Genomic DNA, 22,090 nt, shown 5'->3' on the forward strand with positions numbered 1-22,090 from the left:
GGGTAACGAACAGACCGAGAAATCAATACAATAAATTTAATTTAGAAGTCGCAGATTTTCTGAAGAGGGTCGATGCACCAGTAGGTCATCGGTCACCAGCCCAAACCTGCAGCAAAAAGCTGGCCATGCCAGGGTCGGATTCACCTGTTTGGGAAGCGCAGATTGCCTCTAGAGACGAAGTAGAAGGTCCGTTTGATCGCGGGCGGGACGCTTGTGCGAGTCTAAGCCTCGATGGCGATGGAGAGAGGGGGAATTTTGCCGCCACGTCCTAGGGGTCGCGGTATTTCGCTCTGGGCCTCTGGAGAGTGGACGACAGGGCGTGGACATGTCCAAGAGGAATAACCAAGTGGGCGCTTGTGGGCGGTTGATGATGCATGGAAACGGAGACGCAAAGTGGGAATCTTGAAAGGTGTCGGCCACAGAGATCCCCGACAAGCAGACGGTAGTGTATCTCGGTATGTCGCCATTTTGCCATTGGCAAGGCCAAACCAGACCAAAGAGGCCTAGGGTCTCAACAGAAATCCATGTGACGGAGGATGAGAAAGGCGGAATGCGTGCGTAGAGGTCGGCGGTGTGGTGTGGTGTAGTCGGATGACCTAACCCCCTCAAGGTATTGTGTGTATTGTCCCTCCTCTTGCAGATGGATCACAGATGGATTATTGGCGGGCATGGCAGAGACAGGCAATAGATTTACAGTGACTGGAGCCAAGCTGGTAGACTGGCGCAGATTGGCGATGGAATTTGGTGAGGGTGTTGGCGGTGGTTGCAGGTGGTTGCGGGTGTCGCAGTCTTTGTTCGCACACCGCTTCTGTGCCACTTCCGTCTTGCCCCAATCACAACCCACAACTTACACACTCAGAGACACTACTTGTCTGTTCCTACAAAGCTAGCGAGCGACTGTGACCGTGAGCTACGCCGAGGCTCTTTACCGAGAATGCGCTTTGTGCTTCCACTTCTCCCATGACTGACTCACTGACGGCACTGCAACAATCATCGACACCAGAGTGGCAGCTGATCCACAGGCCATGGGCACCAGGTGGCTGGCCTGGCAGCCTTTTAGGTACGACCTCAGAACCCCCTGGATTTGCTTCTTGCCAAAAATCTGCCGGATTTCGGTCGCTCCCGTATTGACCACAATCTCAGGATTCAATTGGGGGACATTGTGCCCTAGAGCCGAGACCAACCCATTGGTGAAGGCGGCTTCAGTGGCTGCGATGAAGATGGAGGTCCCCACGTTTTCGCAGAAGAGCGTCAACGAGGTCACGGCGGCCATATCCTCGATCCCTACCGCCGCCTGATTCGCGATCATTGGCACCTGGAGAGCAAGACCCACACCCATGCCTGTCAAGATCTCAAAGCCTATCCACGACCCGAGACCAGCGCTGGCGTCCAGAGTGTGAACCATGATCACCCCTAGTGTCCCTGCCACGGCGCCTATCACGAGGAAAGGCGTGTAGTGCCGCCAAAAGGTCAGCAGCCCGTTGGCGATCATGGTAAACACGGAGACGGCGAGGATCAAAGGTATCAGGCGGATCCCACTTTCTGACGCCGATGCATTTCCGACTGACTGGAACTGGATCGGCAGCGCAAAAGATAGTGGGAAAAACAGGCCGGCAATAAAAAATTGAAACACCAGGCTGACCGCAATAGATCGTTTTTTCAATAGATGTGCCTGGATCATGGCGCGACTGCCCATCCGCCACTCGTTGATGCTGAAGATGATAAGCAGCGCCACGAAGCCTCCCAGGCTGGTGACGACGTGCCAGTTGCTCCACGGGGATGAGACTCCCCCTTTCTCCAGTGCGAGCACCAGGCAAGCCATAGAGCCTATTGACGACCCCTGCATTAGCCGAGCTCCTCAAGTAACTTCGGTTCTGGCAAAGAAGGCAACTTACCCAAGACAAGTAGACTGCCGGCTAGATCTAACGAGATCAGCTTCTCTTTTAACGAGACCTGCATGGACTCAGGCACCGACGGCACTTTGACGGTGAGAGCGGTTGTAGTCGCCGCCAGGGCTCCAACGGGTAAACTTATCCTAGAAAACGCATCAATCTTGATAGCTCGGGAATCCGCGTACACCGCTACACTCACCAGAAGCACCATCTCCAGCCAGGTCCGTCGGTGAGGATGCCTCCCAAGAGAGGCCCAACGACACTCGCACAGCCGAACGTCAAGCCCAGGACCCCCATATACGCGGCCCTGTATTGTGGTTTGGCACTGAAGGCGATGATGATGAAAGCTCCTGTCATGGCTCCTCCACCACCCATGCCGGCAATGACTCTTCCCAAGATCAAAACTGAGCTGCTGGGAGACACGGCACAAATCACGTTGCCTAGCTCGAAGATGGAAACTGTGAGCAAGAAGGTCCATTTGAACGAGAAGTATTTATACTGTTTGCCGTTCGCAACAATCAGCCATCATGATCACGGCGTCATATGGTCTCTCGGGGCGGTCGACTTACAGCCTTCCCCCATGTTGATTGAAACGCAGCGTTCGAAATGGTATAGGCCGATCCGTACCAGCCCACGTCCTTGACCGTGCCGAATTGATCCGTGATCTTTGGTATGGCGGTCGAGATGATGGACGTGTCCAGGGCCGACAGAAAAATCGTCAATACCAGTCCAATGGTCAAAAGGATAAACCGCAGTCCAGTGGGATAGTCATGATCCCGCAGCTGCTCGCGAGGTGTCCCCTCGTCTCCCGCGGTTGTTGGTTGTTGAAGCTCGAGACCTTCGCCATCGTTGGTGGTTCTCTGGCTGGCCATCGTCCTCCAGCTGGTGATAGAAGACAAATAGCTTGGACCGGAGCTGAGAGATGTGTCTGTGGTAATTACTACATACGAGGACGCCGAACTCGATATTGGGTGAGTCACTACCTCCGACTGGGGGTGCCATTGGACGGCCGGCGCCCTAGCGACAAGGCACCCAGGGTGAAGCTATGAGTGACTAAGCAATGAAGAGAAATGTAACGTTTGTTGCATGGGGGCTGACAGGAAGTGTTTAGTACTCCGTCCAAAGTATTACTATTACACGATACCCCGACTCACTCCGATACTGGGTATGACTTCCACTGTTGGTAGAGCCTACCTGGTCGATCCACCAATTACTCTTCACGTCATGGGAGGTCAAACAGAAAGTCTTTCCCAGCTCTCGGCGTGGTAATTGATTCTGTCAAGTTGAGAAGCCGTTATAGCCGCTTCCAAGCAAACGACATGCCACGGCGCAAAGCATCTGCGCGATAGCCTTTGATCTAACGCGAGGTCCGTCGTGTTTGTCGGATCGTCAGCCCTGCCGTTAACGCACTGCGAACGTTGAACTTAGTTTCTTTCCTCCTCTCGAGAGAGCTTGAGTTTGGTAAGATTCGTCATTACGATCGATCATTGCGTGTGTACCACTTGGAGACCAATGCTCCGACCAGCCTTGTACCTCAGCCTTGTGCCCAAAAGTGGCAAGTGAAACGACCCAAATTTGGAATGGTGTGATGCTGCTCTACTGTACCCCGCATCTTCTTTCTTGGCATCATTGGGGATCCAGCCTCTTCAGCCTTCCCTCTTGCTGCTCATCCTCCTCAATATCACTACTCGTGCCTTTCGCTTAAGACCAAGGAGACCGACGACTGCCCAAGCTAAGCTTTAATTTCGAAGCGTGCCAAATGCCCTCCACCACTTCTACCTTCTCGTACAGTCGGAGTGGACAATCTGGACTCCCTAAATCACGCACTAAGAGCGGTGTGTTATGGTTCTTCAGTTCTACGCCTCAAAGCAAATAGCTAATCCCAAAGTCCTAAAGGATGTCTCACTTGTCGCGGAAGAAAGGTGAAATGCAGCGAGGAGAAGCCCAACTGCTTGAATGTACGAGTAACCTGTGCATGCATACGTGGGAATCAACTGACTGACCTTTCTTAGTGCAGTAGACTCAATCGGGTTTGCGTCTACCCAGACGTAGACGCCCTTCTAGATCGCAGTCCCAAAAGGGTTCGGACGAGCATGGACCAAGGGACTCTCCCTCTGACGGCCACGGTCACAGCCCAGGATGTCCTTCCAGCACTGGACGTCTTTCCGCTCTCACCGTTCGTCACCTACGAAGCGTGGTCGCAATCTACATTCGATCTCACCTCTGGAGTAATACGACCGGATCAGGGCGCCGTCGATTTTCCTGCTACCGATCCCAACCTGGACCCTTTACTCGCTCCCAGGCTTGCTGTGGGGTCGCCCATGTCAGGGCTCGGCGATGCGTACGCGGACCTCCCACCAAACCCCATTGCGGAGGAGCCCGTGACGACCATGCTGCCGTCTGTCGCTCGATTTCCGTACTTTGTCGAAAAGGTAGAGTTTCCATTCATCTCCACGTTTGACGGGGAAAACTGGGCGCGCATGAAACGCTACATGGTAATGCTGAGCGCTCGCAGTCCGGTAATAGCCTCTGCTATATCAGCCGTCGAGGCGCTCTACGAAGCCGAAGAACTTGGCCAAGAGACGTCCAATGCCATTTCCCTGTACTACGCCGCCAAAGCCGACCACGCCAAAATGCTGCGGTTCCAAGAGCCCGACCTCGAGTTTACCTTTATTGTGATGGCACTGTTAGCTTGTTTTGAGGTGGTCTCTCAGCAAGACACTGTCCCGACCATGATGAAATCCGAAGGCCCCTTTGTGATCAAGCTGGAGCGTTGGATCCAGCAGCGGCCGTGGCCGCCCGTCGTATGCCGCATTGAGACATGGCTGAAGCTCCTACACGTCAAGGCGCTGCATCTCGGGGGGAGAGGCTTCATGTCGGCCAAAGTCAGCCATCTGTTCTCGTACAACGCCACCACTCTGACGCCCAGTCTGATATTTCTGGACCGAGATCCTCCTCCAACATCGATCCTCTACGACGGGCTAGCATCTCCCCTTTTCGAATTCTACATCCAGACGCAGCAAATCGGGGCGTCGATCTGCGGACTGAATCGCCATCACCGCTCGAGGGGCACGCTAGCCGACGAAAGCGAAGTGGACCAGACGGCCCTGAAGATCCGACAGCAGCTGGCTCTGTTGCGGCAGCAGGCGCCGAGCCTTTTACGGCTGAGCCGGGACCAGCTCCAGGCTCTCGTCCCCGAATCCCTCCTCGACAAGCTATCGACGCTGATCGACCTGTGCAACGCGGCGTATCAGATCGAGATTGTCGACCTCGGCCGCGCGCACGGACAATGGCTGACGCCGACACCCGAGGCGCAGGAAGCGCTGCGCCAAGTCCGGCGGATCGTCGACGACAACGTCGCGCGCAACCACGCCGCCGTGAACCCGGGGTTCATGTGGCCCATCTTCTTTTACGCGCTCGAGGCCGACCAAGAGGGCGGCAACTGGGCCGTGCAGATGCTCCAGCGGGTGCAGAAACCGATTTACCAGAGCGACTTTATGGCGCGTTTTCTGGCGGCCGTCGTCGAGTTGCAGGGCCAGCGGTCCGACCGCGTCGATTGTCGGTACTTGTGTACCCAAAAATTCGGCATTGCGCCGCCGTTTATCTAGATGGGCGTCACACGTTGCGCCGTCACGCAGTCACAGCTGAGATAATACGACTGAGAGCATTCGGATGGCAGTGGTCGTGGCAGTGGCAGTGGCAGTGACAGAAACGGAAGAAGAGCCACATACAATGTCCATCTAGGAAGAAGAAAAATATTGATGTGACTGAGAATCACTTGAATACTTTGTTACAGAACTTGGATGAACTGAACTCGGAACTAGATCTGTCCAAGCCTCCCGCGCACGCGCACACGCAGCCTCCCACGATGTACTACAAAGGTATGCACAATGTATATACACAAACTACCACTACCCTACCAAGCGACCCGATACTATCGCGGAACCATCGGCACTTTCGTCCTTGATATACATCCCTGATCGACATCCTTGACCGATAGCCATCTTCGATGCCATCCTCAATGCCATGCCCCTTACCAGGCATGACATGACCGACAGACAGGCTCGCCAGACAAGGGTCGTTAATCACTCCTTCTCCAAGCCCGCCTGGCCATCCAAGGCGGTCGTCTCAAACAGAGTCACGTGCGTCTTTGCAAACATGCGCGCGGGCGTCTTCTTGTGGAAGAGGATGTCGAGCTCGGCGAACGTGCGGCCCTTTGGTTCGGGGATGCAAAAGTACGTGAAGAGCACGCTGAGGACGCAGGTGCCGCCGTAGAAGAAGCCGGTTTTGGCGCCCCACTTTGCATCGTCGTCAGTACAAAAAAACAAGAGCATAGAGATGAAGGGGGGAGAGAAAGAAAGGAGGAAGGCAGGAGGGTGAGAGTAAGAGGATGGAAAGAGAAGAGGTATGAGGGTATGAGACTCACATTCCACGCCCCCGGATTCAGCATGTACGGCGTAATCACCCCCGTCACGATATTCAGACAGTTGTACGACGCGCGGGCCAGCACGATGGACTTGCTGCGCAGCCGCACCGAAGGGATCTCCGACACCAGACTATAACACACGGGGCCGACCGAGACGTCGTAGAAGAAGGTGTAGACGAGCAACAACGAGCCGACGCTCCACGCGACGCCCGTGGTCGGCGGGTTGGACACGGCGCCCAGGATCCCGATGACGATCAGCAGCGTCATCATGCACGCCAGCCCGAGCAGGTAGATGGTCCGGCGGCCCGCGCGGGGCAGGAGGAACCACGCCATCAAGACGCCGACGATGCCCAGCGCGTACTGTCCGATGGACATGTTGAAGGCTTGGTCGGTGGGGAGGCCGGCTTGTTTGTAAAAGTACGTCGAGTACGTGCTGTGACGGTCACAGTCAGTTAAGTCATTGCTTGCAGGGATAGGGTTCATATTGTGATAGGAATATACATTGATAGCTGGGATGCCCAAGCCAAGGAAGAAGAGAGAAGCACGGGAGGAGGTAGATGGGTATGGAGGGATATGATATGATATGAAAGAGAGAGGAAGAAAATACCGGAAACTCGCTCCCGACAGCGTTTGGATCAACCAACACCCACACGCGACAATCGTCCTGCGCAGATCGACGCCCCGGAAGCAGTCCAAGTACGAGGTGCCCGTGCCCAGCTCCTTCTCATGCTCGGTGGTATACACCATCAGTGTCACCGCTTTGTCGAGGTCGACGGAGCCGGCGGCGTTGTGGGAGGTGAGCCGGGCGAGGGCGGCTTTGGCGTCCCCCAGACGGTTCTGTCGGACCAGCCACCAGGGGGATTCGGGGGCCATGGAGATGCCGACGATGAGGGGGATCGGCCAGACCCATTGCAGGGCAAAAGGGCTGTTTGTTTGGAGCATTAGCTGCGGGAACTGTCGACTCTGGGAGGCATGTATAGATGTCTGGGTAGACCACTCACATTCGATACGCCCACTGATCATCGCGCGTGAGCAGAGCGCGCAGCACTCCAGACGCGAGAAGCTGGCCAAAGACCTAGACAATTCCCCCAAAGTATCAGCACCAGTTACTGAGAGATATCAAGACTGCGCACCGCACACATACCCAGCAGAGATTGACATATGTGGTGAGATAGGCTCGCAGGTGAGTTGGCGTGACCTCTGCCGCATACGCGGTGGGAAGAGTCTGGAAAATGCCCCCTGGATTTTTGTTCAGTTTTGCGCCGTCGTCTAGCATGATTTCCTCCAGAATATCCTTGCTTCAGGAGAGGGACGTTTGGGAGACGTGTGTGAATACTTACAGGGTATGCCCATCAGAATCTGCCCGACCAGAAGCACCTCGAGACTCGGGGCGAAAAAGGGGATGAAGATCAGGCAGCAGATCAGGGCCAGGGCGCCGAGCATCGTCTTTCGAAACCCAAACCGCTCCGAGACGTATCCGTTCAGCATCAGGCCAAAGATGGAGCCGACGGTGGCCCCGTTGGACAGGCCCGACTGCCACGGAGCGGGGATTTGGAACTCGCCGTTTGCCAGCTGTTTGCCGTATCGCTGTTGGAAAGGGGGCAAGGCGTAGAAAGAACCCCTGTTTTCCCGCAAATCAGTAAAGGACATATTAGGGGGGGTTCGGTCAATGACTCGAAGACCAAAAAGCGGTATGTATGTATGTATGCATGTATACTCACATCAACAGCAAATCATATCCTTCCATGATGATGGCGGTCGACAGCAGCACCGACCAACAGATCGCCTTGGGATAGAGCTTGATCGACTTCCACAGGCCCAGCTCCTGCTCGACCTCTGCGGCCGCCTGGGCTTCCTGGATGATGGCCTTTTGAGCGCTGAGAGGCTCGGCATTGGCCTCGACGGGGACCTTGATGTCCTCGACGTGCGCCATTGGTGCGACGGGAGGGGGGGGAAAGAGTCTTGAGAAGAGAGGGACTTGATGCACAGGATCTGTCGACTCGACTCAACTCTACCGAGTATCTGACCGACTGACAAAAGTGTGTGGGAAGAGGAGGAAGAGACCCATGTCCACGGGCTCGCCAAAAGGACGAAAAAAGTGCCGTTATATAGCAAGACAGGAGACGAGGGGAGCTTAGCAGTGGCGAGCGCACGACTTTCTGACTAGTCCAAACCCCGTGGTGAGAGTCCAAGTCAGGGCTGTTCCTTCACGAGTCCCCACGGGTTAAAAGTGGAGGTATTTGGTTTATACCGGACACATGGTACAGACAGAACACATGGACATGGGACGTGGACGTGGATATGCGGACGGACAGGGGAACGAATGTCTGGGGTACAGCCGAGATTCTCTGTTTAGTTGATTTTCTCTCATCTCTTGTTGTCTAGTGATCTAGTGGTACGTACAGTATGAAGAACCCGTGAAATCTTGTAGGGGAAGAAAAGGAAAGAAAAGACTAAACCTTCCTCCCTCGGCTGCGTCGCTTACGCTACGGGCGGAGGATGACCGTCAGATGGCACTTTCCTCATCCCAAAGAGGCAAAAGAGGCAGAAAACCATCCATCGCCATGGCCCGAAATGGGTTCCCGTCCATGCGTAGCCGATCGGCTGTCGCTTGGACGTCGCTTGATGGGGTCCCTTTGCCGACGACCTCTACTGACGGGGCACCGGGGGACGCTGATGGGGTTCAATTCTATCAGGCCATCTGACAAGAAGTTTTCTTCTTCCTCCTCTCCTCGGCAGGTAATCGTGATGGGGAAATAGTTTGATGAAATGAACGGAATGGAATCATCACAAACCCCCCACAGGGTGGGTTAGGTGGAGTGGAATCTTTCTTTGGTCGGTTTACTTGGACAAATCTGCGAGAAAATGTCCGCGTTTGTCAGAGGGCGGAGGAGCGACGTGTGCCCCCCTTGTCGACTTCCTCTGATGGGCGTTCGTGAGGTGAGGTGGACGAATGGGTAGGACAGTTGGTCTTTCTTTCTCCTTCTCGTGGGGCTCGTGGATTGTTATATCAAACGGACGCCAAACCTCCCCGTAAGAAGTTGGAATTAGAAGTGGTCGATAAAAGCGTACAATTACCTCCCTATACATCTTATACTTCCTATACATCCATATAGTAAAGCGGAACCATGATCGAAGTCCTCCACCACCAGCACGACCACAAGTGGTGGAAAGAGGCCGTCGTCTACCAAATCTACCCGGCCAGCTTCAAGGACAGCAATGGCGACGGCGTCGGCGACATCCCCGGCATCATGTCCAAGCTGGACTACATCCGCGCCCTGGGCGTCGACGTCATCTGGGTGTGTCCGCACTACAAGAGCCCGCAGGTCGACATGGGCTACGACATCCAGGACTACGAGGACATCCACGAACCCTACGGCACCCTCGAGCAGACCGACGCCCTCATCAAGGCCGTCCACGACCGCGGCATGCGCATCATCTTCGACCTGGTCATCAACCACACCTCCAGCCGGCACGCCTGGTTCCAAGAGTCGCGCTCCTCCAAGACCAACCCCAAGAGGGACTGGTACATCTGGCGCCCAGCAAAGTACGACGCCGATGGCAAACGCTGCCGGCCCAACAACTGGCGCAGCAACTTCTCCAAACCGGCCTGGACCTGGGACGAGACCAGCCAGGAGTACTACCTCCACCTGTACGCGCCCGAGCAGCCCGACCTCAACTGGGAAAACCCCGAGTGCAGACAGGCCATCTACCGGAGCGCCATCAAGTTCTGGCTGGACAAGGGCATCGACGGCTTCCGCATCGACACGGTCAACCTCTACTCCAAACACCCGGGACTGCCAGACGCCCCGGTCGTCTACCCGGACAGCGAGTCGCAGCCGGCCATGATGTACTATGCCAACGGACCGCGCATGCAAGAGTACCTGGCCGAGATCAACGACATCCTCGCCCAGTACGACACCATGACGGTCGGCGAGCTGCCCTACACGCCCAACGAGGCGGATGTGATGGCCTACATCTCGGCCCGCAACAGGCAGCTGAACATGGTCTTCAACTTTGACGTGGTCGACCTGGGCCAGACCCCGGGGGCCCGCTTCATCCCGCGGCCCTTTACCACCACCGACTTCAAGCGCGAGCTGTTCAAGTGGCAGTCGGTGATTGAGAATACCGACGCCTGGACGACCGTGTTCTTGGAGAACCACGACCAGGGCCGCTCTGTGTCGCGCTTCACCTCCGACCTGCCCGAGTACCGGGTACGGGCCGCGCAGATGCTGGCAGCCATCCTGGCCACGCTGACGGGGACGCTGTTCATCTACCAGGGCCAGGAGATTGGCATGATCAACGCCCCGCGCTCGTGGTCGGCCGACGAGTACAAGTGCATCAAGTCGGTGTCCCACCTGAGCGAGGTCCGAGAGAAGTCCCAAAATGACCCCGCCGCGCTGTCCGAGGCGCTGGACATCCTGCACCGGACGGCGCGAGACCACGCCCGCGTGCCCATGCAATGGGAAGGGGCCCCACGAAACGCCGGCTTCTGTCCCGACGACGTCAAGCCGTGGATGAGCGTGCTGGAGTCCCACGAGGCCATCAACGTGGCGGACCAAGTCGGTCGCAAGGGCAGCGTCCTGGAATTCTGGAAACAGATGGTCCACCTGAGGAAGACGCACCAGGACGTCTTCGTCTATGGCAAGTTCCGCGAGATCGAGACCGCCAATGCCGACGGGGACATGGTCATCTTCGCCAAAGAGGGAGACGACGGGACGAAATCCGTGACGGTGGCCAACATGTCCACGAAAGGGAAGGAATGGACTCCTGCGGCCGTATTGGATGGTCGAGACTTCAGCCTCGCCGTTGCAAACGTCGATGATCTGGGGGAGAAGATCTTGCAGCCGTTTGAGGCGAGGGTGTATATTTCGGCGGCGTCATCAGAATAGATGGAGATCCCTTTTTCCTTGTCCAGGCTTGAGTCTCGCTAGATTTAGACTCGAACTTCTTTACCGGTGATTTCACTATCCATAGACAGATAGGTGCTGATCCAACTATCGTGGGTTCTGGATTTCTCCAGATGCCATCAAGCTTTCTGGTCCAGCAGAATTTGTAATGACATGATCAAATCACGCCAAGCCTTGGCAACATCCCATTTGAGGAGATTGTCGGAAAATGTCCGAAAAAGCGCCTTTGGTTTAGTCCCTCCCACTTCGGACAAGGAGGTATTAGGCGAACCCGATGTATCGGAACAATCCCGACAACTTACCCATCCTCGAACAATTCAACAGGACAAGTCACCGTGAACACGGGGATAACAGGACAATTGATAACAACACGAACATGTGGAAATGAATGTTTCTTACAGAATCGGGCATGGACGGGTGAGAAGGGTTCGCCTCTGAGGCCAGGCCAGCAGAATTGACTGCTCTGCTCCGTGCTGGTGCTCACCTTTGCTCCCACACCTACCTACCATTGCAGTACTACTCAGTCATTGGAGAGGAGATTGATTTCTGAGCCACAAACCGAGTGACAGCACCAATCCCTAGCCATGAGCACTCCGTCGTCCTCGCCCGAGATTTCGAGCCTGGACATCGTCGACCTGCGCGTGAGGTATGCAACTCGCAGACTCTCGCCCGTCGACGTCGTCCGGCACGTCTACGACAAGATATCCGCGTACCGCGAGCGCGACCCGGCCGTCTGGATCTACCTGGTCCCTGAGGCCGAAGCGCTCCGGCGCGCAGAAGACCTGGTGAAGAGGTACTACACCGACGACGAGCCGCTGCCGGCGCTGTTCGGGATCCCCTTCTCGATCAAAGACTCGATCGACGTCGCGGGCGTGCCGACGACGCTGGCCTGTCCGACCTTTGCGTACACGCCGACCGAGACGGCGCCGGTGGTTTCCAGGATCCTCGCCGCGGGGGGTATCCTAGTGGGCAAAACGAATCTCGACCAGTTCGCCACCGGTCTAGCTGGGGTGCGCTCCCCCTACGGCATCCCCCGCTGCGTCTTCGACGCCGAGTACATCTCGGGCGGGAGCTCGTCCGGGTCGGCCGTGAGCGTCGCGGCGTCTCTGGTCTCCTTCACCGTGTGCACAGACACCGGGGGCAGCACCAGGGTACCCGCGGCGTTTAACGGGGTCGTCGGCCTCAAACCCACCCTGGGCACCATCAGCTCCGAAGGCCTGTTCCCCGCGTGCAAGAACATCGACTGCGTCTGCGTGATGGGTCGGACGATGGAGGACGTCGAGGCCGCCTGGGCGGTGATGCGGGCGTACGACGAGCGTGACGTGTTCGCGCGTCGAGAGCTGCCGGTGTGGAACCCCTGGAAGAAGCCCATCCGGGTCGCCACGCCGCCCGAAGACGTGTGGCGCGACGCCCTCTCGCCGACCTATGCCGGCCTGTTCCAGAACGTGGTCACGGCCCTGCTGCGAACCCGAAGCGGCGAGTGGTGCGTCGCGGCCGACGGATTCGACTACGGGCCCTTCGCCGCGGCGAACCAGATGCTGTACGACTCGTCGATCGTGGCGCAGCGACTGCTCGCGTTCGATCCATACGTCGAGTCACACGGCCTCGAGGCCCTCCACCCGGCCATCAAGACCACGTTCGAGCAAGCCCTGAGCAACAACTTCAGCGCGGTGCGCGCGTACGACGACATCTTCACGCTGGCGGGCCACCGACGGCGCGCGGAGATCGAGTTCCGGGAGCGCGTCGACGTGCTCGTCGTGCCCAGCACGGTCGACCACTTCACCGTGGCGCAGCTGGACGAGGAGCCCATGGCCCGCAACAAGGTCATGGGCCGCTTCACAAACTTTGTCAACCTGCTCGACTTGGCCGCCGTCAGCGTCCCCGCGGGCTGGTGGCGCAACCCCGCGGGGAGGAAAATGCCCTTTGGCGTGACCGTCATCGGTCAGGCCGGGAAGGACGAGGACCTCATGGCCTTTGGCAAGGAGCTCATGAGGGTGATGGCCACCGATGGATGTTTGAACCGTGGAGCTGGCGAGCCACTCGGTTAGTCAGTCAGTCAGTCAGTCAGTCAGTCAGTAAACATATAAGCGTTATCGAGGCACCATGGCTCCATTTCAACTCGGATCATGTATACAGCCTGTTCTATGTTGGGATATGGGGGGAAAAGAAAGGGTAGAGACTCGAGGTTCATTTTGACTGTTTTTACACGCGGACAAATTAGGGAATACCAGAGAATTAAACAGATAGAAAGATCTCGAACGTTGATCCTGCAATTCTTCTCGCCAAAAGGTTTCAGTGGTACAAGCGTGTAGGTATATATGAGGATATATCAAGTAGGCCCAAACAAGGCCGCACAACCTCCGTCTCCAGCCAACATAGGCTGCCTCTGTTCACGTATGTGGGAGTGCCAAAAACAAAAATGTCCGCCAGCCTCTTAGCTTCTAGGCCATGTTGCTCACGGGTTGAGCATCTACCTTGGTCTCGAACGCCCCCTTCTCACGACTCCCCGCGTTGCCGTCACTTTCACTTTGAACATCTTCACCCCTTGGAAGCATGCCAGTGGTGAGTTCCGGATCGAGACCATCGATCAGATAGAGCTTGCCCAGATCTTCGTCGTTGGTTCGGACCGGGATCGGCCAGGCGGTGGTCAGGGCCAGGTACAACAGACCCGAAAACGTGACCACGAGGACATAGTTCCAGGAGTAAAGATTCAGGATCCCTTTATTGGTGACTTTGACGCCCATGGTCTGGACCATGCCAGGTAGCAAGGGCGCTAGGGCCACGAACCAGGCCACGAAAGCGCGCCAGTTGAATCCGTAGTTGTACCAGTATATCCCATGCGGCTTGAAGAGATGGGAGATATTGATACCGTAGCCGCGACGCACCCAGAAGTAGTCGGTCATCATCACGCCCGTGGTGGCGCCCAGAAATAGGGTATAAGCACCCATAAAGGCTAGGAAGGTCGTCGCTTTAGCCTGGATCTGCCAGGGACAGATAGCAAACCCGACCACAGCGCAAATAAACTGTCCACGACGGATGTTGATATATTTAGGAAAGAGGCCGGTAAGATCATTAGCGAAAGGGATCGAGTTTCCAGTGACGTTGGTCATAATGTTGAAGAAGACGAACAATATGCCGGCGAAGAACTTTCCTCCACGCGCTTCAAAGTTGTTGATGGTGACGAGAGGGTTCCACTGGACCTCGCCGTAAACCACCGAGGAGGCCACGGCCATGGTACATCCTAGCAGCTCTGTCAAGGTGACGAATACCGGGAGCGCAAAAAGTTGAGTCATCCAAGCGGCCTTGTTGCTCTTGGAGTGTCGAGAGATATCCATAATGTTGACGGCAAAAGTGGCGTTCCCAGAGATGGCGGCGTTCACACAGATTCCGAAGAGGTACCCAACGGACATGCCATTAGTAGGGATACTCGGTTTCGTCCAGACCTTGGGCCAGCCTCCTGCGGCGGTGATGGACCAGGTAAACAGAGCGGTCCAGTAGAGTGGCACCATGATGCTCTTCACCACGAACAAAAAGCGCAATGTTTTGATCGGTAGGTAGAGGAATGGCAGCGAGATGAGCCAAAAGATGACGAAGCAGAGGAGCTGCTGGGCGGTAATGTTGGCAGATGCTGGGAAGGCGTCGACCTCCCAATGGCGAAAGGAGGGCCAAATAGCCGTGATACATGCCTGAACCGCTTGACCGGCGAGACTCGTTTGAATACCATAGTAGATCAGGCAGGGCACAGCGCGAACGATCATAGCCCATTTCGAACCCCACATTCCGAAAGAAGCTCGAACGACGCCAGGGAAGTTCACCCCTAGTTTACTCCCAAGGTAGCCCGAGGCCGCGCATGGAATAGACACAATGATGTTGCCTAGGAGGCAGGCGACGACGCACAATCCTGGATTGAGCCCGAGAGAAAAGGCAGAGCTGGAAACTTGTAGCTGGGCGGCGTTGAAGCCTTCGGCGATCCAGAAAAGACCCATCTGGTACCACTGGTATGTGCGGTCCTTGCGCTTGATGGGATCCATGTCTTCGTTGGTATAGATGATGGCATCGGCATCGTCGGCTCCAAAGGACCCAGGCTTGGGCTTCAACACCACATACTCTTCCCAGAAGTGCCGCAGGTCCATTGTGCTGGAGAGGTGTAATGTGATGGGGGCAGCACTTGTCGAACTGAACAGAGGGTTATGAATTTCGATGGAGTTGAATCTCAAGGTGGATCAGTTCCAGACCAGTCGCAAAGGTCATCTTTTATATTCCCAGCCCGGCCATCGAAGGGTGTATACAATAACCTCGCTCTTAGAGAAGACATGCGTCTGTCGGAACATCTCCGACACCACAGAGATAGGGGACATAGGGCTGGAGCACGTTGACTGATGGTCATAGTCACCACGTCTGCAAATTGATAGTGGTCGGGAGCGGCGTGGTGATAAGAGATGATTGATTTATCCAACAGGGAGGGCAAGATGACTTTGGAAGTCTAACAGTGTCTGAAAGGGAACGCTGGAAGAGATAAGAATCCCTAGCAAATCAGTGAGTACGAAGCCACAGCCCAATCGCGGGATTTCTTGGGGCGGGACATGCTGACCTTGTTAGTAGTAGATTGTGGTCATGGTGGTGATGATAAAAGCGGGACTGAAGCTGTCGGGCCATGTCCGAAACACCCTGATACGATAAAGGGCTGAGAGATACAGCACGTCTTTGCTGGATGGAATGAACATGTCTGTTCTATGCTCGGTACCCGTAGGTGCAGTCATGACTTAGCAAGGACAGACAGAAAGTCTGAGAGTGAATGCAAAATCAACACACGTGATTATCCTGCCTCTTCAAATGCTTACAAAACCCATGCAAAGCTGTACATCCACATATCCTCGTCCCTCAAGAGATTGATTGCTAGCAATGTTGGAAAAGCACCCCCCAGCCTTTAATCGACCTCGTGTCCACCTCGGCGATTCGACACATATCCCACAACACCGTCGCTATGGTATCTAACACAATGACACCAGCCTTGGCCTCCCATCTGTCCACCAAGTGCGCCGCCTTGAGTCCTGTGCAAAAGACACTGATGACACGAGCTCCTCTCTGTGTCAACTGCCAGAACCCATCATCGAGCGTTTTCTCCGAGATATAGGCAAACCCTGCGTTATCGGATTGGCGCAGATGATACTCAACAGAGCAGTCGACCCCAAATCCGCGGTAGTTCTGTATTATGGCTGATTGCACGTCGTCCGTATATGGAGTCAACAGCCCCATCTCCGTGACTCCCAAGCGCTTGATAAGTCGATTGAGTCCAAGGACCGATGTGGTGGCGGGAATGCCGGTCGCGGCTGTAATCTCCTCGCATAGTTTCACGTCTGCTTCAAAGCCTAACCATCCTGACGAGGTCCCGCTCCAGCCGATCACGTCAACTTTGGCGTCCGCAAGCAAGCGTGCGGCCTCGATGATGGCACTGTTGTCGAACTGTGCCAAAGCGTCGGGATCCAGGGCGATTTTCAACACCCGAAAGCGTGAGAAATGTACCGAGACATCCTCGAGTTGAGAGATGATTTGTTGTGTGAGAGGCTCCAGCACCGTATTAGAGGAAGGGACCAAGATGCCGAAGCAGATGCGTTTGGGGCTCTGCTTGATCATGGTCACCTTGTAACGGGGAATAACAGCGCTGGAACTCCAAGAAGCTGGTTGAGTGAGTGTCGTTACACGCGGTCACACCACATGAGCTTGAGGTCTCAAATGATGATCTGGCGGCGGAGCCCAGGGATTTATCCAATTCAGACCCGTTGAGAGGGTTTCGACAATTCAAGAATCTGTAACGTAATGGAAGCGGGATTCTCTGCTTCGGAGTATGTCAAGGGACTGGAGCTGCGCAAGGGCCATCGATCTCCAGTCTCACTCGCAGGGTCGCAAACATGCACAAAGGTAAAGATTCCAGAGATACCCGATATACCATAAGCGTAAATGCGATAGGCAGTTGACCGAGCCTGGCGGGTCTGTGGCTCTGGAGCTCTGTCCCGCGCTTCTAGGCCTGGTTGTCGGGTCGGGACCGATCCGATTATTTGGACGAAATGCCTCTTCGAAGCTCAAAAACTTGGTGGCGAGAGCCACAGTCACAACCTAGCCCCCTTCCTCTTATCAGCTGCCGGCGATGGTAGACGAATCCCAGATGACTCAAGAGATCTCTCGTATCTGAGGGTGATGTGAGGATCACAGGTTGGTATCGCTAGACGTAAGAGGTATGTGTCGGTACTGAGAATGGTCTGACTGAGGAATATATTTAGCCTCGAGGGTGTAAAGGGCCCTTGCCTGGCCTGGACAGCGAGTCGCTGGGTAGCATGGCAGTCAGAAGCCCGTGCCCGTGCCTCCATTGAACCAACCCAAACCTTCTTCCGTCAGAAAGGTTTCGATCTCTCTAAAATTGACCGGGTCGCACTCGAAATCACTGTCCTGGGTCTGTACAAACTCAGTCATCATCTGCCAGACGTCGAAGCCATCTTTTGTCCAAGAATCACTACTGGATTGCTCCATAGCATCAGAAGAGGTCGGTGGTGGCATCACACCGCTTAGGCCCGTGTCACCCGATGATCCCGAGTGAGATGTGGCATGGATGCCAACAGATCCCGTCTGTTGTTGACTGCTGGCATGTGAGCGCTTTGGGCGGAGGACATACTCTGCCGTCTTGCCCGCAACCAGCTCAAAGGCATCACGGTATTTCTTCGCCCCTTCCCCCCATTGTTCGGCAATCAAATATAGCACAGTTGAGCAAGCACCCAAGTCCGCCGCCATTTCAGCGTCGTAGAGGCTCGGGTCAGACCACGCGCAAAAGATTAGAGTGAAGCCGGCTACAAAGACTGAGTGCAGATCCAGCAGCGTGAAGGGCACAGACCGTATGCGGTGAAGTCGTCGATTAAGCTGGCAGACTTCACCGGATGACTTGGCAAAGGAAGCAAACGGGAATGGCTGGTTGAACAGCTGGACTTCGGTGAGAATGGTCTGAAGAAGCAGACGGCGAGCTCGGTGATAATTGAGTAGTAGCGTCAGGCGCTGTGCTTCTGGCATGGCAAGCCGCGACACTGGTGTTTGAACAGGCGTCCTCACCGTGGAAAACATCAGATCTGGGGGTTCATCAACTCCAGAGTGTCCAAAGATGCCCGTTTTCCAGTCCTCAAGTTCTTGGAATCGCTTTGCAATCTTTTGCTCGAACTTTGTCCCACGTTCTGCCTTGGCGAGACGTGAGAGCACAAGACGACTTTTCGCGTTGATCTGATCTAAGCGGATGTTGTGGACGTGGAATATAATGTCAGTTCTCGGGCCTGTAGGAGGGCCTCGTGGCCGACTGTTTTCGTTCCACGCCGTGTTTTCGCGGCCGCTCTCTGGAAGCTCGGAGGGGTCTTGGAAATGGTCGTCCTCGATCTCACTAGGTAACGGGGTGTCGATTTCATCATCAGCTATGGTCAACGGCCTGCCCAGAACTAGGACGATTCTGCGCTCGAGGTGGTAGATGCTATAGAAGAGTCTCCGTTTGAATTCGTCAGAGGTTGCTGTGCTAATATCTTTTCGTAGTTGCCGGTGGAGTCCTAGTTCGACACATTGCCTGATCATCAAACCGCACAAGTGCCATATGCTAGACCCTACTGAAAGGGTTAGTAGACCGGTCGCCAAAGCGGTCTTCGAAGCTGGAGTTCCAGGTCCGTTTTGAATGTGGAAGAGAACGCAAGACATCAGATAAAGGAAAATGATTAAATGTGCCAAAAGGGATGGAGCGAATACGAACCTGATGGGGAACGCAATGCATAGATGGCCACTAGTAGGATGACCTGGATATTCTGGACACTTGGAACGTTAAGTTGGTCTTGTATCTTTGCCATGGCTGAATGATAAAGGCTTTCCGGCTCTGATTCCGCAACGTGCTCTGATCCTACCAATTTTAAACAACGAGACCCTATTGCATACACCAACAGCAATACCACATGGTCATGACGAGCTTCATTAGAATTATAGTCCTCCAACTCACGGCGATTATGATGAGTCTTCCACAGTTGTTCTTTGGAAAGAAATGGGAAATTCGGGTGAATATAAGACAAGTAGGCGATCAGGAAAGGTGTTGCCTTCTCCAACGGCGGTAAAGGTGCTGTGCCTATTGGGGGACCGCTCTGGCTATTGCTCGCGAATGGACTTGTGACGGGCTCTGCAGGCAAACTCAAACTGGAAAGGGGTCGTGATTTCTCGTAGACGGCCGACTCAATCATCAAGGCTAAAGACACTCCAGACGAGACGCCGAAGTAATGAGGTTCGGCCGCTGCCTGTAGAGACAACAATCCGACACTGCTGGCCAAGTTTGGAGTACTGGCTTGGGAAGCCATTCGCTCGTCTGAGCTTGGTGCTGCGTCATTGTTGTCGCTGATGGAGATATGCTCGCCTGGTTGGCTCGGCCGCAAGGAGCCCAGCTGTGCCTCCAGCCATGCCACCCGACTTTGTAGTTCCTTGACGTAGGATGCCGGATATTCATTTTCAGGGAAGACACAGGTCAATTTCGCTCTAGCGCAATTCGAACAGGCCGGTAATTTGTTGTCGCACTAGACGACGTTAATCAGGGTGTTCCTCATTCTTGGGGGACTATACCTTTTGCCGTCTTGTTTTGCATCTCAGACATGCAACCGCAACTCGAGGACGCTTGTTGGGTCTCTGAAAACCTGGCTCGGAAGGTGTGTCTGGTGGCATAGAGCCGTTGTCGCGCCCACTCATCTGGACATCCAATTTATGTGAGCTGATGACAACGCAAGACGGGAGACTCGATTCTCAGAGGTGGCATTTGCGGGGGGAGTGTCCAAGTTAATCTGCGGCATATTCTTTCTGGGGGGAACACCATCAAGATGTTTGTCAAAGGGATCAACCATCGTCCGGGATGTCTCAAGGTGGAGTAGCAGCCTTATCGTCTGCCAAGCTGCTCCTTATCTTCAGCCTCGTGATAATAGACACGCTAGCTTATTTTGTAAAGTAGCATGCCGCTCTAAATCGACCGAGACGTGGCAGATGGATGTCGCAAAAGCGGCGTGATAGTGTTTGTCGAAGCAATGGTCAAGAGACAATGTGTCCATTCAATACCCCGTAGCAGACTCAAACTAAACTCGAGGTCATAGCCCTTTCCTCTCGGTCTGCACTGCTCGGGCTTGACTCCTCGCTTACCAACATGTCTTCGTCTCCTCCACAGAAAGTGTCTCTCTACTCGGCCAATGGTACGGTGGTGACTTCTTTTGTGCCCGCATTGCTCGCCTGGTCTCACTAAATGGAAATGCAGATCTCAAAAACGCAACCGACGATGCCCTTGCACCATACCTCACCACGCTCCCCAAACCCTACGCCTTTAAACAAGAACACTACATGACAAACGTAAAACTTGCTCTGGGGTACACAGCCGTTCTGATCGCCGGAATACTGTTCTATGCGGATTGGAAACTTGGGTGGGACGCGACGAAGGCGTACACAGGACCTGCATGTGTCGCGTATTTTTTACTGAACAGTGCATTGACATTCTGGATCTGGGCGGTGGAAGCAGGCACAGTGTTCGTGGGTGTCAGGGAGGGAGGGCAAAAGGTCTGTCACCACTGGATCTGCTGCGTTTCTTCTTCTGTCGTGTAAGCGAGTTGCAGACTGACGCAGGACATCATTTAGCTCACGCTCCGCTCATCCGCGCAGAAGTACTCCCCTGTCTACAAACTCAAAGTCACCTACTCGGCGCCCTCGACTGGCAAGAAATGGGAAGACAAGGAGATCACCGGAAACTACACAGAGTGGTTTAATATACATGGCTATCTGGACCGCAAAGCTCTCCAGGCATGGTTGAACGCCAACATCGATGTGTTGAGGAATGCACAGGAGGAAATGGCCAAGAAGGACAAGACTGACAGGATTCCCGTCATGATGCCCGCGGTACAGGCCGACCAAACGACACTCACGTCCGGTTTGGAGACCAGCCCAGTGCCAGCAAGCGCTAAGAAGGGACGGTCGAAGAAAAAGGCTTAAACACTATCGAGAGAATAGTTCAGTCACAAGAAACTATGTTCTCCCGCCCTTCCGACAGACTTTCCTCTCCCACCATGTGGTCGAACTTGATTAGCGAGGGATGAGCAGGAACTCGAATACAAAAGCTCGACAACAAATCGCTATCGCAACCACGCATCCTTATGTGATTCTTGAGTGGAGGGACATGGACTGCCCTGGGAGTCTGTGCTTACGATGCCACCAATCCACGGCATGAAAACGGAACCCTCATTCAAGGACATCCTCCTAGATGGCGTCAGGCTGGACGACGATCCCTGATTCTCTGACGATTTATCTATCGCGGCAATCCCGAACCTGCTATCAACCGATCAAATGGTCTCTATCGAGCCAAGACCGTACAAGTACAAGAAAGAACTTTTGCCCAACTGGAACCAAGGCGCTTCTTCACCCTCGTGCGAATCTCCCCAACCATCCAGGGCAGTCGCACGTAATAAAGAGGATCCCGACCAAGTATCAACCCCGCCCGCAAACGGCGTGAGCTCACATTGTTGCCGGATCCAAAGCGCGCTGTGCTGGGCTATAGAGCTATCTACTCATATACCTGTAGAGCACCCTGATCCTTTTCCAGCGTGGTCAAGGCCAACCACTGCCGAGTCGTCCATGCAAACCAGGCCTTACGCACTTCTTGTATTGTATTCAAGTTGGAAGACAAACCAAAATAAAAGTCCGCCTTCTTCTTTCTATACCATACCATACCATACCATACCTAGGTACCTAGCTAGTGCTAGTATCTTCGTAGATATCCACAGTACTTGTACTGCGGCTCATCCTCATCCTCATCTTCATAAACGGCAAACATGAAA

The 22,090-nt window shown here is 54.8% G+C and overlaps 9 protein-coding genes across 9 annotated transcripts; 4 read left to right on the forward strand and 5 right to left on the reverse strand.

The window, feature by feature from the left end:
* Nucleotides 1–925: 925 nt before the first annotated feature.
* AYO20_04826 (hypothetical protein) lies at nt 926–2,764 on the reverse strand (the record flags this gene model as incomplete). Its single annotated transcript, XM_022643121.1, has 4 exons — nt 926–1,827; nt 1,896–2,035; nt 2,092–2,390; nt 2,462–2,764. 4 exons carry the CDS (start codon nt 2,762–2,764, stop codon nt 926–928), a joined length of 1,644 nt encoding a protein of 547 aa, XP_022500932.1.
* Nucleotides 2,765–3,985: 1,221 nt separating this feature from the next.
* On the forward strand, nt 3,986–5,500 carry AYO20_04827 (hypothetical protein; the record flags this gene model as incomplete). Its single annotated transcript, XM_022643122.1, has 1 exon — nt 3,986–5,500. One exon carries the CDS (start codon nt 3,986–3,988, stop codon nt 5,498–5,500), a length of 1,515 nt encoding a protein of 504 aa, XP_022500933.1.
* A 477-nt stretch (nt 5,501–5,977) lies between these two features.
* Nucleotides 5,978–8,251, reverse strand: AYO20_04828 (hypothetical protein; the record flags this gene model as incomplete). Its single annotated transcript, XM_022643123.1, has 7 exons — nt 5,978–6,190; nt 6,319–6,751; nt 6,926–7,243; nt 7,320–7,393; nt 7,463–7,557; nt 7,659–7,939; nt 8,040–8,251. 7 exons carry the CDS (start codon nt 8,249–8,251, stop codon nt 5,978–5,980), a joined length of 1,626 nt encoding a protein of 541 aa, XP_022500934.1.
* Nucleotides 8,252–9,446: 1,195 nt separating this feature from the next.
* AYO20_04829 (hypothetical protein) lies at nt 9,447–11,210 on the forward strand (the record flags this gene model as incomplete). The annotated part of the gene is made up of 1 exon (XM_022643124.1): nt 9,447–11,210. One exon carries the CDS (start codon nt 9,447–9,449, stop codon nt 11,208–11,210), a length of 1,764 nt encoding a protein of 587 aa, XP_022500935.1.
* A 602-nt stretch (nt 11,211–11,812) lies between these two features.
* AYO20_04830 (hypothetical protein) lies at nt 11,813–13,276 on the forward strand (the record flags this gene model as incomplete). The annotated part of the gene is made up of 1 exon (XM_022643125.1): nt 11,813–13,276. The coding sequence occupies one exon, from the start codon at nt 11,813–11,815 to the stop codon at nt 13,274–13,276; it is 1,464 nt and encodes a 487-aa protein (XP_022500936.1).
* Nucleotides 13,277–13,669: 393 nt separating this feature from the next.
* AYO20_04831 (hypothetical protein) lies at nt 13,670–15,361 on the reverse strand (the record flags this gene model as incomplete). The annotated part of the gene is made up of 1 exon (XM_022643126.1): nt 13,670–15,361. One exon carries the CDS (start codon nt 15,359–15,361, stop codon nt 13,670–13,672), a length of 1,692 nt encoding a protein of 563 aa, XP_022500937.1.
* Nucleotides 15,362–16,124: 763 nt separating this feature from the next.
* On the reverse strand, nt 16,125–16,862 carry AYO20_04832 (hypothetical protein; the record flags this gene model as incomplete). Its single annotated transcript, XM_022643127.1, has 1 exon — nt 16,125–16,862. The coding sequence occupies one exon, from the start codon at nt 16,860–16,862 to the stop codon at nt 16,125–16,127; it is 738 nt and encodes a 245-aa protein (XP_022500938.1).
* A 705-nt stretch (nt 16,863–17,567) lies between these two features.
* On the reverse strand, nt 17,568–19,970 carry AYO20_04833 (hypothetical protein; the record flags this gene model as incomplete). The annotated part of the gene is made up of 3 exons (XM_022643128.1): nt 17,568–18,856; nt 19,000–19,801; nt 19,848–19,970. 3 exons carry the CDS (start codon nt 19,968–19,970, stop codon nt 17,568–17,570), a joined length of 2,214 nt encoding a protein of 737 aa, XP_022500939.1.
* A 445-nt stretch (nt 19,971–20,415) lies between these two features.
* On the forward strand, nt 20,416–21,248 carry AYO20_04834 (hypothetical protein; the record flags this gene model as incomplete). Its single annotated transcript, XM_022643129.1, has 3 exons — nt 20,416–20,461; nt 20,524–20,819; nt 20,898–21,248. The coding sequence occupies 3 exons, from the start codon at nt 20,416–20,418 to the stop codon at nt 21,246–21,248; spliced, it is 693 nt and encodes a 230-aa protein (XP_022500940.1).
* Between the last annotated feature and the right edge of the window lie 842 nt (nt 21,249–22,090).

Source organism: Fonsecaea nubica (assembly GCF_001646965.1).
Source record: "Fonsecaea nubica strain CBS 269.64 chromosome Unknown Scaff26, whole genome shotgun sequence".
Classification (NCBI taxonomy): Eukaryota; Fungi; Ascomycota; class Eurotiomycetes; order Chaetothyriales; family Herpotrichiellaceae; genus Fonsecaea; species Fonsecaea nubica.